This window comes from Rhinichthys klamathensis, unplaced genomic scaffold, assembly GCF_029890125.1.
Source record: "Rhinichthys klamathensis goyatoka isolate OS25496 unplaced genomic scaffold, OSU_Roscu_1.1 h1tg000073l_1, whole genome shotgun sequence".
Lineage (NCBI taxonomy): Eukaryota > Metazoa > Chordata > Actinopteri > Cypriniformes > Leuciscidae > Rhinichthys > Rhinichthys klamathensis.
The window spans coordinates 1,393,811-1,409,121 of NW_026606616.1; the positions used below are offsets into that span (position 1 = coordinate 1,393,811).

Genomic DNA, 15,311 nt, shown 5'->3' on the forward strand with positions numbered 1-15,311 from the left:
AAAAATCATTTACCTCTTGGTTAAGGTAGCGAAGCTGTCCTCTCGTGTCCTCCGATTTAGCTTCTAAATCTGCACAGAGAAAAAACAATTATGTCCAACTGCCTCACAATGACAGAAAAACCAGTGAAAACTCATTACAAAGACTTCAAGGAAGAGTTCACCAAAATTCTGTCACCATTTTACTCACTCTCATGTCTTTCAAAACAGGTATGATTTTCTTTCTCGCATGAAACAAAAAAAGAAGGTATTTTGCAGAATGTCTAAGCTGCTTTTTTATATGAAAATAGACAGTGAATCAAATGAACAAGGTCTAAAAATGATAAAGAGCAGTCTTCTGAAGCTACATTACAGCTTTGTGCATGGAAAAAATAAAGCTAAAAGCAGAAGTCTTCAATTTTACAGGATCAAATATAAATATCCTTGAGCATGAATACAATTTAAGAAGGAAAGAACAGCTTTGACATCTGTGTCAGATCTGGAACAAAAATAGTTTTGGGTGACATTTTATTTAAGGTGATAAACAAAAGATTATCATTAGCAAATACTGGAAATGGTGTTATCCTTCATTGTGGGTCAAGCTTGCAATATTGGCATACAGACGAAAGACACCGCAACAACAACATCAACCAGCACACACACATATACACACACTCACTCACTCACACACCTGCTGTGGTCGCAGTGGTATTAGTTGCACCACTGATGGTGTGCTGATGACCAGAGGAAAATATAAACGTGTGGGAACTTTCTGTACCATCACTGTCCTCAGTGCCGTCCACAACCCTGAACACAAACAAACAGAAATCCACTTGACTGTTTTCACAAGGTCCTTCAGGTACCAGTGAGCAAATGTCTATTAAAATGCTGTATCTTTTAATGTTTTTTAAATACATGCATTTGTAGATGTGTACACACCTTGGGCTGAGATTTGCGAGGTCAGGCTTTGTAACAGTAGTATGCTGAAACTGGAGCTTTTTGTTGGTTTGGTGATCATTTTTCTGCAAGTACGTTTTCTGCTTGGTTCCACCACTGAGATAATGTATCTGATCATCTTCATCATCATCGTCGTCATCATCATCTCCCTCATCTTGATGCTCAGCTATTGATGGATAGCACTGGATCACGTCTCCATTTCCCCTCCCCTCCATCTGTGATTGGACAGAAGAGATTGCACTGAGGTCATGTGAGGCCAGATGAAAGTTGGATGACTAACCCTGGATGACTCAACGAGAAAAAGAATGACTTTCCATTATTTACAATGAAACGAGTAGATGTAAGGACATCTAGTTAATGTGACAGAACTTGCTTAATAATTTCTTCTTAAGCAGTCAGCTGTGGCATTTAAATTATTTTATGTAGGTCCCACATTTTCCTTGGCATCTTCTCCTTAATCACAGAACCAGTAAATAATTATCTAAATGCTCACTTTCAAAAGGCAAAGCAAGTTTATTTAGAAAGAACACATTTAAAAGGGGACCTATTATGCCCTTTTACAGAGACTTGATTTGTTTTTGGGGTCAAATAGAATAGGCAATCATTCTTGTTTTTTTTTAAAGAAAATGACCGTTGTTGCAGCACCTCTCTTCCCATTCAACAAGTAACGCTCTGGTTAGTTCCTGTCTCTATGAAGCCCCTTCTTCCGAAAACCGCAACCGCAAGTTTCAACACACTAACTCAACTCAACTAGGCCTCGCCCCTTTTATGCATATTTAATTTAATTATTAATATAATTATTATTATATTAATACTATATTAATATTAATATAATAATAATATTTTTGGCAAATGTAAAGGGCCTTTCAAACCAAAGGGTCACAGCTCAAACAAACCTTGTCAGTGTCAGTAAAAAAATGGGAAAACAAATAACTTGCGTTACATCTTGAAATACAGACACGCTGGGGGGTCAGCCAGAATATTTTAAACTTACGTGTGAGAATGTTAACCCCCCAGAGCTGCGTGGAGCACTTTTATGATGGATAGATGCACTTTTATGGACTTCAAAACAGAAGTCGGAAAACAGAAAATACACTGCCATTTTAAAGCTTGGATTATACAACTCTTATTGTATTCGTCTGAGAGAAGAATGTCATATACACCTAGGATGACTTACAGCAGCACTCAGTAAGAATTCCGTTTTTGTCAAACAGCGACCCCTAGAGTCGCTGTGGAGTACTTGTACTGTCGTGAATAGCACTCACACAGAGATGGCTCGCACTCACGGCCAGATCCCCTCCCCCTGTACACCGGTACCTGTTCAGTAGGATGGACGCTGTAACGAGAGGAAAGGTATGGCCCCTTTAAGAGCTGCGCGCGCTCTGTTTAACTGTTGACAGTCTGTATTGTATGTGCGCCTCGAACACCACATGTATACGGCGCCGGGTTATTTCTGCTTGATGCTCATTTTATCAGAATTTGATCAGATCTGTTTTTTTGCCTTAAAGCAATTCGTTACCTCGCAAGACCTGATATCACACGATACTTCCTAACACTCAAGCCTGTTTTATGCTTCTGCGTCGAATCGACGGCGTACCCCCGCAGACCTCTCTGCGTCGCCGCGAACCCCTCTCCGGAGTCCGACCCCTCCGCCGTAGCTCGACGTGCACCTCCAAAAAATTGTAACTACGCGTCGAGGTGACGCAGACCACAAGGGCTGTGATTGGTCAGATTATACTACATCATTTCGGGAGTGTAGCTTGTCCGGTTTCCCCCTCCCGCTATACCGCCATTTTTAAAGTGACCACTGCACTGTTTGTTTCAACGATATCAAGTTGAGGAACGTTTGATTCTTCTGCGATTAAACATTTGCAATAAAATCATTTGTTGTTCAACGTCGATTAGCTCCAGCTGCAACAACATTATCTCTCTTTCGCTCGCCATTAGATTAGGCGCGTTTCCATTACAGATTTGGGCAAAACTTTTGCGATTTTTTCTATATGTCGATAAAAAACTATTGCGAAATGACGGCGTTTCCATTAACCGATTTTAAACGTATTTTTTTCCTCTCGCGATAAGCCATTCCAAAAATCATGGTTACGGACGTTGGTAGGTTTAACGTTATAGCCACCGCACTAGACATTATTATTATTAATGGAAGGAGACGTGGTGTGTTCTCTTTCATCATCTCGTTTCGAGATCCACCTATGGGAAGGGCATCCGTACCTGACCTCTGCAGAAGCATCCAATTGCACCAAGTCTGGCTAACAGACAGAAGCGCGCAGCCAATGCCAGGTGAGGCCACACCCCCTTACCTACGGGCATATCACAGCTGGGCGCGCTGCTATTCCTCAGTTGACATTCGCTTCTCGCGATCTCTGCATTGACACAGTTCGGTTGGATTAACGTTACGCTGCTCACTTTCGAGTCTTCAGGAGGACATATCGCCAGATCAGCCTCCGCCAGACGTGAGTGACAGTCGTTTCTTCAGCCTATCCGCTGTGTTTTTTGCATCCGGAGCCGCCCGAGCTCTCGCTGTCCTTCACCTGCTCCTCCTTTACATGGCTGCCCGCCACGGATTTTTCCGAGTTCTTCACCGCTGGCCCGCCCATGGCTATGTGACCGTCTAAACAGCCGCTTCCCCCGGGGAACAGCCTAGCACGACGAGCCTGCCCGGCCGCGTGTGGTGCTCTCAACGCCGCTATAAGGACCCTCTCGTTCTGCGCGGTCTGCTTGGGCTTAACACGCTCAAGCTTTGGAGAACCCGGGGAATTGCGGTCATTGTAATTGCTGCCCATGTAGCTAACTTTTACCAAGCCGGCTTTTAGTTGCACGACACAGCGCGCCGTGCTCGGCCTTTCTGACTCGGAGGAGAGACACGGTGATGATGACGCGCTACCGGGGGACTCCCGGAGCGCCACCTCTCTAAAATATTTGAGCTGACATCAGCCCAATCCGCATTCCCTGAAGAGGACATCTTCGCGGGAAAACCTCACTCTCGTTGACGAACCGGTCGGTTCCGGCGACGGGGATGACGCGGTCCTTTTAGCGTTCCCTAGGCTAGCGTTCACGCGGCTTTGCCTCCGTCCATCCTCCTGGAAGTTTGTGAGCGAGCGGCCGTTCGTTTCAACATTGTGTGGCCAGCTCCACAGAGCGCCACCGACCAGGATAGGAATATGTACGACGGGTAAACGCTGGGACCACCGCCCAGTCTGAACGGCCGGAGCGTCCCGCTAGACTGTTAACACGGTCTCACGGGCCTTGATTTGTTACGATTACGTGTTGAGGTTTTCAATGTATGCCTTCCTAGGAAGGCGGTCCCGAACGCAAGCGGCCTGCCTGTTGTTCGACCATTGGGAGTAACGTTAACTAACAGGGTCTCCCACCTACGGTCGGTTAATCCCCTCGCGTGGCTGCCCAGCCCGCATGTTAGTGGACGTTGTGTGTGTGTGTCCCCCTCCCCCCCACAACAACAAGTTACGGGGGAGGGGGCTGTCGTGAGGAAAAGTACATAGCAGTGTTACCACACCGCACGCACTTGGTTCCCCTCACCCAGTTATTAAAGGCTTCGGCCCCAGTGTTTCCCAACACAAACACACACATTACTAAACAACACATTTAATAAACGAATCAAATGAATTCGTGCAGATTTATATATCTGCCAGCGGCAACATAGAGAGCAAATCTCTCTGATCCCATGCATGTCGCCCTGAGTCCGTCCACAAGAGGTCGCCATTGCCTCATAAATCAACCAACTGGGCTCACACAGCTCAGTTGCGGCTGTCCAGCCGATGTGTTTTTAGTGGACGTTGTGTGTGTAAGGCCCCTGTGTTCCCCAACACAAAACACACACATAACTAAATAACACTAAAAAAAAAAAAAAAAAAAAACGCATTAAATAAATCCGTTACAGAGAGAGTATCTCTCTCCGCGGATATTATTTTTCTGCCTGCACTTGAGACTGCCCAGTTCATGTGTTCAGGAGATATGTGTTTTTCCCACTTTTGGGGACACCTTGTGAGGGAAAGTTCAGTACAGTGGACACCACACTATGTTTCCCTCACTCTGTCAATAAAGGCTTTGGCCCCAGTGTTTGCCCAACACAAAACACACAAAGCTACGAATCAAATTAATTCGTTTTGGAGAGGAGACCTCTCTCCGCAAAGAAAACTTCTCACTGCAGAGAGAGGAAATCCCTCCAAACCCCTGCATGTTGCCTCTAGTGTTCCCACTAGATGGCGCCTTTGCATCACAAATGAACCAGCTGGGCCCATACAGCTCCGCTCCGGCCCGAGCGGGGGCGCTCGCGAGTCACAAAGCGGCTTGGCAAGCCGTTTCAGCGCCCGAGTGGGTTTTTGCGTACTGTAACCCAGGGTTACAAGCTGCAGTTTGCAATAAAACCTCCGCATTTCAACGGCGTTCTCTCTTCTCACACAGAAGAAAACGCCACACACATTCTGAAAGAGGAAATTTCCTCCCTCCTAACAAGGGAGCGATTCAGATGGTGCCACCCAATCTGATAAACCATGGTTTTTATTCCTGGTATTTTCATGTTCCAAAAGGCGTGGCGCCCCCCCGCCCTATATTGGACCTTCGAGTGTTGAACAAACATTTGAGGAAATTCAATTTCAGAATGTGACACAAGCCTCTCTCGCCTGTGCCATAAAGCAGAACGACTGGTTCACATCAGTCGATCTGAAAGATGCTTTCTTTCACATAAGCATCTACCCTCCACACAGGAAATATCTTCGTTTCGCCTACCAAGGCGTTTGTTACGAATTCACAGTTCTTCCGTTCGGGTGCAATTTGAGTCCCCGAACTTTCTGTCTGTGTGTGGAGGTGGGCGTGGCGCCCCTGAGACTATCAGGGCTGAGAATTCTGACTTACTGGCTCATCATAGCCAAATCAAAGGAGAAGGTGTCGCTGGGCACCGGCCGGGTGCTCGCGCACATCACATCCCTCGGGTTCAAGGTGAATGCGAGCGAAAACAATCTGACTCCCAGTCAGAATGTCATTTTCCTGGGCTTGGAATTGAACTCAGTCTCCATGCGAGCGCGTCTCTCTCAAGAGCGCGTTCGCTCGCTGATGGACTGTCTGTCTCAGTTCAGTGAAGGGGCGAGAGTACAATATCGCACATGCCTCAGGCTGCAGGATCTCATGGCTTCATCTATCCAAGTTGTGCCATTGGTCTCCTGAGAATGAGAACGTTCACGAAATGGGTTTTGTACACTACATTTCAGCCCGATTTGCGATCTCTGCCGCTCGGTAACGATGACGCGCGCCTGCTCGGCGGCCTTGCGCCTTTGGGTGAGTGAGAACTTTTACGCACGGGGAACCCCCCCTCGGGACGGTACGATGCGAAAAGTTTTGACGACAGATGCGTCCTTAACAGGCTGGGGAACCACCCAGGAAGGCAGAACGGTGAACGGTCTGTGGCTGAGCAGACTACGTTCAGCGCACATTAACTATTTAGAGCTTTTACTATTTGGAAAGCTCTGAATCATTTTCTGCCTTGCCTGCAGGGACATCCTGTTCTAGTACGGTGCGATAATACCACGGTAGTGGCTTATATCAACCGTCAGGATGGCATGCGCTCGTCAAAACTCCACGCTCTAGCTTACAGGCTTTTGGTGTGGAGCAGACAGGTTTTTCTGTCATTACGCGTGACTCATGTCCCGGGCATTCGGAACAGAGGCGCGGATCTGCTATCGAGGGGAAACCCAATCCACGGGGATTGGCGTCTTCACCCGCAGATAGTGGAGAGGTTATGGATGAGATGGGACAGGCAGCCGTAGATCTTTTCGCCTCGCGCGAAAATCACCATTGTCCTATGTTCTTCTCGCTTTGTGTTTCCTGCAAGACCTCATGGAAAGAGGCAGGTCCTTTTCCACTATTAAGGTCTACCTGGCTGCGATTTCAGCCTGTCATGTGGGTTTTGGGGCTCCACCGTCAGGCAGCACCCTCTAACCCGCAGATTTATGGAGGGTGCACGCCGCTCTTTGCTGGTCATCAGGAGATCTGTTGTATCTGTCCCAGAGTGGGACCTCTCCATGGTGCTGGAAGCGCGGTCTCTGTATCCTTTTGAGCCTCTGGGGAGTATTTCCCTTAAGCTGCTGTCCCTCAAGACAGCTTTGCTCTCGGCCTTGGCATCTGCTAAACGGGTCAGTGAGCTACATGCACTCTCGGTTCACCCCTCGTGCGCCAAATTCTCCCTAAGTGGAGATAAGGTTTTCCTTAAGCCTAACCCGGCCTTCATGCCGAAATGCTTCCCTGCGTTCACGTCGGAGGTTTTGGAGCTATCCGCTTTTCACCCTCCACCCTTTGGATCAGGGGCTGAATGCTCTGTGTCCCGTCCGTGCTCTGCAAGCATAATGACCAGGACCAGTGCTTTCCGCAAGAGCGACCAGCTCTTTGTTTCTAGGGCTCCCCTGCACAAGGGGAGTCCCATTTCAAAGCAATGCCTCTCACATTGGCTTGTGGACGCTATACTATGGCTTATGAAGCAAAGGGAGTGCAGCCCTAAGGGGCATCAGAGCTCATTCCACAAGGGGCTTAGCCGCCTCTTGGGCTTTGTTCAGGGGAGTGCCACTGCAGGACATCTGCTCCGCGGCCAGCTGGGCCTCTCCTCATCCCTTTGAGCGTTACTACCGGTTGGATGTCACCAGAACTTCGGTGGCACACTCGGTCCTAGGGGTAGGGTCCTCTTAGCCCTTTCCCACAGCCCCGTTTGGTTAACCAACGAGGAGTGAATGGGCCGGCTGGCCATGTTCATTCCTGTCACCAAGCATTCGCATTCCTTCTTGGGTTTAGCTATGTGCATTGGTGGTGCGGGGGCCATTATCATGTATGTGTCTCATGCATGTTTCATGCCCTGCTTGTCCACAGCAGTTAGCGTGGCGGAAAACTTGCAGGGTCATGTTTGTGGGACGTGTCAGGCACCGCCTCTCTGAGGTGACCGTCCTTCTCTGGCCTTCAGAACCTCACTGTGAGTGTATTGGGCAATCGGGGAGCTGTCCATGTCTCTCCCATAGGTGGATCTCGAAACGAGATGATGAAAGAGAACAATAGGTTACTGTCGTAACCCCGGTTCTCTGAAACATCGAGTGGAGAGATCCACCAGCCTTGCCCCGCTTGCCGCACGAGAAGCGAATATACTGACTGAGGAATAGCAGCGCGCCCAGCTGTGATATGCCCGTAGGTAAGGGGGTGTGGCCTCACCTGGCATTGGCTGCGCGCTTCTGTCTGTTAGCCAGACTTGGTGCAATTGGATGCTTCTGCAGAGGTCAGGTACGGGTGCCCTTCCCATAGGTGGATCTCTCCACTCGATGTTTCAGAGAACCGGGGTTACGACAGTAACCTATTGTTATCCAAGCATTGATGGCAGGGAAAGACACGGAGTTCTCCCTCATTTATGCTCCGAGGTCTTGATTGTGGCATTTCTTTGAGGTTTAGAGTCCAGTAGGCTATTCCTGTAATTATTGTTTCTTTTATAAATTTAATAAAGAACTCTGTCTCGTATTAATTCCAAACGGTCAGTGTACTTTTGTGTCTATTCGTTTTCCCTTATTTAACCCGTAATCGCAAAACGAAAAATGAACTCTTGTTGTATTTTTAAAACGCAAAGTTGAACACCAAAATTTTAATTTGAACTGTACACCAAATGCTGCGCAAAAATAATAATAATAAAAAAAAATATCGACGAATTTTAAGATATTTGTTTATGATTTTTTGCCCCTTTATTAAACATTTAAAATATTCACAAATTAATATGGAAAAAATGTAGAGTTTACTGGTTTTCTAAGGCCAAATTAGAACCTGGAAATGATATTTTTCCCGCAGTGCTGAATGAGAAGACCATAACCACAGCCTACAAAAAGGTGATTTATAGGTGAGTTATAGGCTATAATAAATGTGTCTGAAAAAATAACGAGGCATTTTAATTGTTTATTAATAAATTATTGTTTTCTAAATCAATGTCGGCTAAAAACATATCTCCATCTCCGGATGCACCTTTAGAGAGAATTCACCTTTCATACGGATTACATAATCAGAAGATATTAGCTTTCGATTCGAATTTGTTCGTTTTAAAGTGGACATTTCAAGCTTTAGCCCACATAGGCGATATTTTGTTTCAGTTCTCGCGCTTAAGTTCACGGAGACCATGAAGGCGCGCCTGATTGTTTTATTTTATTTTACAAAACCACAACGTTTTCTTGTTATTGTGAGTTTACGCAACTAAAAGTAGTTGCGAATAATGTATTATTATTTTCTGTATGACCAGAAATGATAGAGTATTTTAAGTTGTTTCCACTGTTGATAGAAAAATGCAAGTGTTCGCACCCGCGCCTCCGTGCCGTCCAGTGCGCGCTCCACACTCCGCACAAACACTTGGATATGCGTCAAAATCTTGTGTTTATTTGTGATAATCTTAGCCCTGTATTATTGTCTGTATTTTATTATTCAACCTGTATTTTGAATGAGATGTGACGAATTGCTTTGTTCCTTTTTTGGATAAAAGCGTCTTCTACATATGTAGCCTAATAAATGTTATAATAATAGGTAATGATGATAATTATTATTATTATTTGCGGACGCGGACCCGTAACACACCGCGTCTTCTAAGTCAGGTAAATGCGCAAAACCTGTTTCCATTGCAGTTTTGCGAAATATTCCTTTTTCGAATTGCCTGAAAAACCTCCTCATGGGAGCATAAAATCTTTTTTGCGATAAACGGGAGTTTTTGCGAAGTGAACGTGGTTCCATTGTGCGTATTTTCAATTCGCAATTTCAATTTGCGCAATTTGAAGGGTATGAATGGAAACGAAAGCGGAACGGAACCAAAACAAACTAGCAAAGAGATTCGCGAAGCACACACGCCCCTAGCGTTCTGGCGGTGAAATGCACCGCGATGCAACGCAACCTGACGCAGAACCATAAAACGGCCACGACGCCGTAGGAGTTGACGCAGAAGCATAATGAGGCCTTCAGGCTCGCCGGCCTAAAGTTGCAAGGTTGGTCTTGCGGCTCACAGGCACCAGGGGGGTACGAAACGACCACCATTCAACACGAAATCAGTAATATAAACATTACAATGACTCACTCCAAAGCTGTTCGGTTAAGGTAAAAAAGTTAATTGCCCTTTAAAGTTAAGGTAAAGGGCTAATTTTCATTTTTTGGCGGACTATACCATTAATATTTGTGGAAACCATGATATATTTTTCAAGATGACTTAATGAATAAGTTCAAAAGAACAGCATTATCAATGTCTTTACTGTTACCTTTACTTTTACTTTTGAATTGTATAGTGTATCAGTTTCCACAAAAAATTTTTTTTCAAGATTGATAATAATATGAAATGTTTCTTGAGCATCAAATCAGCATATTTGAATGATTTATATTATTATAAATATTGTAAATTATTATTAATATTATTAATTGGAATCATTATAAGCATAATGTAGTATCAATATTACCATTAAATATATCTTAAATTGATTATTGGCTACAGCTGATTCACAAAAAAGGTCAGCATTTACAGTCATATTTTATGATCAATGAATATAAATCAGCAAGATTATTAATTGATGAATAAAAAAAATAGTAAGAAAATAAATGCATAAAAATTAAAGCCCAAAACAAATAAAAAAGAACATTGTATAAAATACATGAACAATGCACTAAAAATCAGTAAGCTTAAGTGCAGTGCACTGCTTAGTCAGAGAATGGACAAGTAAACAGATGTGTTTTTCAATATGGACTTCAATGTAGGTACTATTGCGACACACACACACACACACACACACACACACACACACACACACACACTACACACTTTCCCTCAAGGACCAATTAGACAAAAGCTATGAAACAGCAGAAACACATCAAAGTGAATGTCCTTAGGTAAAACTCATGTAATGGTAGTGGTCTTATAACTTGAACTTTGACCTTGCTTGCTAGTAATAAACCGGGAAGACTTGACCTTAACGCATTTAGAACAGCTGGCCTTTGATAATATAATGATCTTGGAGTGATTATGTCACAGAACGAACCCTAAAGGCTCGATTGAATCTGCACAATAATAGTCATTGTAATGGGTTTTGCTGTGCTTTACACCTCACGGTTCTTACACGCATTGCCAATTACACAGTGAAACTGCAACGACGTTGGCTGGAAATAACAATCTCCATTTATAGAACACTTTAAATGTCAGTCCACTGAAAGGTGTCGGAAAAGTCAAGAGGTAAAACACAGCAAAGAGAAGGAATAAACGTGAGGGGTATTCCCCATCTATTTCTCTTTTAATCTTGTGCTCCCCTCTCTTGTTCTATATATATCTGATTAATTACACTTTTCGTATAATAATTTGGTCATTTTCCCTGTTGAATAATTGAGGCTCCCTCACACTGTAATTGAAAGAGCAGCAGTTTCCTAAAGCAGTCAGTCATCCGGCACTTCAATAAATCCCCCACCCCCCCTTCCTTTTACCCCTCCCTCGCCCCTAAACGCGCTGTTCCCCTTCCTCCAGCGCCGCTCCCTCCCTGATTACTGCTTCAGGCATGGAAGGACAGGGAATGGGGAAGATGATCATCACCATCATCATCAATTTTTCGTTCTCTCTCCCTGCTGTTTCAGAGCTGTAGTGTTTTTAGCTTCCCTCATTAGGCAAATGAGGCGGGAGGTAGATCATTGTTAGGGAAATGAGCCCCAAGCTATTATAGTCAACACAGCACTGTTAGTGGATAAGTGTGGAATGATTGACAGCTTAGGAGAAGACACACCTGTGTGTCCATGGACTTACTGGACATTCTGGATATGACCTGGAAAATGACACATATGACTATATGTCAACAGCATACACTACCATTCAAAAGTTTGTGGTCAGTAAGATTTTTTTCTTAAAAAATGAATATTGTATTCAGCAAGAATACATTAAATTGATCCAAAGTGACAATAAAGACATTTATAATGTTATAAAATATTTCTATTTCAAGTAAAAGCTGTTCTTTTGAGCTTTCTGTTCATCAAAGAATCCTGAAATAATATCACGTTTCCCACTAAATAATAAGCAGCACAATTGTTTTTAACATTGATAATAATAAGAAATATTTCTTGAGCAGCATCAGCATATTAGACCGATTTCTGATGTGACACTGCAGACTGGAGTAATGATGCTGAAAATTCAGCTTTGCCATTACAGGAATAAACAATTAAAGGGATAAATATTTCACAATATTACTGTTTTTACTGTAATTTTGTATGTCATTTCTTTAACTTACCCCATTAAAATCTTGAACTCACCCCAAACTTTTGCACGGTAGTGTACATTCACATACACACATACGCAAGCAATCAATCAGTCTGTCTGTCTGTCTATGAATCTTGGGTCCATGAAATCAAAAAACTGAATCAGGTGACGATCAGGTCAGGCTTTAACAGCTACAAAGATGAATTAAGAGTTTAGGCAACCGGGAAAAATAAATGAATGAATCGGTTAAAAAAAATGTTAGTATAACAACACAGTGGTCTTACGTGGCTCTCTTGTCCCTCTCTCAGGTTATAGGTGAGGTCGTGCGTGATGTCCTGCACAAAACGGTGGGAGTATTCAGGATACAGGTCAAGCACCTCATACAGACCCCTTAGATTGATGCACTGCAGGTCACAGTACGTCAGCGCCTTCACGTCAGCGTTTGTCTTTATGACGCGGTCATCAACTGACATGTTGGCACCAATCAAGTCGCCTTTACCTGGACGTATCACACAGGAGCACATGAACAAAGAGGAAGATGCAAAAACACGTGAATATTTTGTCAGATATCACTAAGGAATCACAGGAGTGTTCAGTCAGTGTGTCAATATGTAGGCTAAAGTGGCAAGCTAATCCAACATGGGTTCTATGAGGAATGTATTTAATACAACAAAAACATTAATTGTTTTTAAGTAATGTTAACCAGAGACTGTATTTTACACATAAATCGAAAACCACCATTCTTAAAACCCATTAGAAACTCCCAAGGGAAATCATGGCTCTAAAATGATAATTTGTTGAGCACTTTAGCACTGTGGGACTACAAACAGCTCTATTAGCAGCACAGAAACATACTGTATAAAAAGCACACACGCATATAAACACACAAAAAAACAGAACCTTCTTGAGAACTCAATGTCAGAGAGACCTTCCTTTGTCAGCAGGGTGGAGAGAGAGTGTGAGGTAAAGATGAGAAAGATAGTGTGTGTTCTTTTCTTGTCAGATCTCATAAGGTGATATTAACACAAACACAAACACAAACATGCGCACACACGCATACACACACAGGCAGGACCTAACAGGATGATGAGGATTTTATTTTTTCACACATTAGTTCCACTGTCCTATGAGCCTGCTGTGTGTGTGAAGCCTCACAGAGAGAGAGACCAATCACAGAGAGCAGTTTTTGTTGGCTACTGTAGGAACAAATGGGCAGGGCTGCATTAACAATAGGGCTAGGCGGGGCTGAAGCCCCAGGGCCCGAGCTATAGGAGGGGGCCCATGATTGGCTGTGGAGTAGATTGACTGGCCATCGGTTGCTCCTAAACTTTTTCCAGTGGGTCGATCGCCAATACCCCATTATGCCCCTGCATATTAAGCACTGTTATTTAGTGGAGCACCTAGGAAACAAGGACCAAAAGCCAAGTGATGAAACCCAGTAGGATTTTTCCATAGGCTTTTGGATTATTGCAAAAAAAAAAAAAAAAGCTCTGTGATCAACAAAAGTTTATGATACTTACAAGTTTTGTCCATCAAGATAATTTCCACAGATGAACAAAACTTTTATGAATTTTGAAGCCTAAATGCAGTCGCCAGAAGTACAAAGGTAAAGGTAGGCTATAAACGAACTACACCACGGTCCCACAAATTCAACATTACCATCACTAAGCTTCCAGCAAATCTTGCAGTTTTTCTCTAAAAACATTTTCCCAGAAAGTTTGGAGTTAGAATAGTTTATAAGAGCACAATTATAAGCATAACGATGTTTAATGTCCCCGACAGTCTCTGTAGTCCCATTTAGCCACCACCTTTTTCAAGACACATAAAAAAATGATTTTATGTCATAGAATAAAACGTTAAAAAGTATATTTTGTTAACCACATACCTTATTTCAGCCATTTAACCAAAAACCTATTAAAAAAACCTACTTACTTCGGGACAATGGAACCGGAAGTTTCCGCGTTTTGGCCTAAAAATGTACGTCATACCTGCAACACTCTATACACACAGAGCCACCACTTTAAAAAATACCATGCAATTACTAAAGCTGTAGAAATATGATATTATATGTTAATATTACTATTATTAGCCTTACATTAAATATTGGGTAATATAAGGGCAAAAAAGGTCACTTTAATAGAGGTTGTTTTATAGTGTTTAAGATGTTTTTCATTACAAATACCATAGTTTATTATTAGCAATATTATTATTGTTGTTGTTATATTAAAGCTGCAGTCGGCAAGTCTGGCAGATTGAGTGGACTTAGGCAAAATTTTGAATGTTTACAACTCTCATGCCCCTCCCCCACTATCAACGGATACCCTCCCACCGAGTTCGTGCTTGTCAGTGCGTGTGCACCAGGTTATCTGTGAACGCGCCCGTCTCATCAGCATCCATCAACACCATGGAGTATTTGGAGGTATGCTGCCCTGGCTAATCTACCGATAGATTGCAATTGCTAACGTCATTTATACTCTAAATGAGCTTACTTAATTTGTTAGTGTTTTGAAAGCGAGATACATCCGCCATCACTCTTCGTTACTGCGCGAACTTCCGGCGTGTGCATGTGATTGTAACGTGCGTGAGGGGTGGTGTGTGCCTGATCTGTGATTGACAGTCAGATCTCACACACCCCCCTGCGCTGATTGGACCCGATGATCCGGGAGCTGTGGATTTTTGCAAAACAAATAACACGCTCCAGGTGGAGTTAGAAGCTCGGGTTTTTTTCTAAAACCACTTTATTTATGTTGTTCTGTCGGATTATAGTGTCGATTTCACTGAATATGATCAAAAAAATGTTGCAGACGGCAGCTTTAAAACCATAAAACCATGGTAATGAGGAGCTTTTCTTTTTTGCCTTGATCTTACAGTGAAACTCTGGATTCCAAGCAATGACTACGGTAACTTTTCATTGGGGCAACAAAGGAGAATTTAAAGCTCCAGTCCGTAACTTTTTTAAGTTAAAAATAATCCAAAATAATTATATTAAAAAAAAAACTTATTCTGCCAGTGGTCAAAACTATCTGCTTGCCATAGCTAGATTCAAAACGGTTAGCTTGTAATAATGATTTTAATTCCAGTGGTACTGGTGGGTTTCCGCGGGAAATTCGAGCATGTCTTTGCGTCATGACGT

At 43.4% G+C, this 15,311-nt stretch overlaps 1 protein-coding gene across 1 annotated transcript in view; it reads right to left on the minus strand.

Annotated features, from left to right (window-relative positions):
* The window catches only part of kcnh8 (potassium voltage-gated channel, subfamily H (eag-related), member 8), a 97,669-nt gene that overhangs the window by 26,647 nt on the left and 55,711 nt on the right, over nucleotides 1–15,311 (minus strand). The window contains exons 11-14 of the mRNA XM_056250723.1: nucleotides 12,463–12,677; nucleotides 916–1,148; nucleotides 668–783; nucleotides 14–69 (exon numbers count right to left, since the gene is read on the minus strand). Of these exons, the coding sequence (XP_056106698.1) occupies nucleotides 14–69; nucleotides 668–783; nucleotides 916–1,148; nucleotides 12,463–12,677 (620 nt within the window). The remainder of the gene's footprint in view (nucleotides 1–13; nucleotides 70–667; nucleotides 784–915; nucleotides 1,149–12,462; nucleotides 12,678–15,311) is intronic.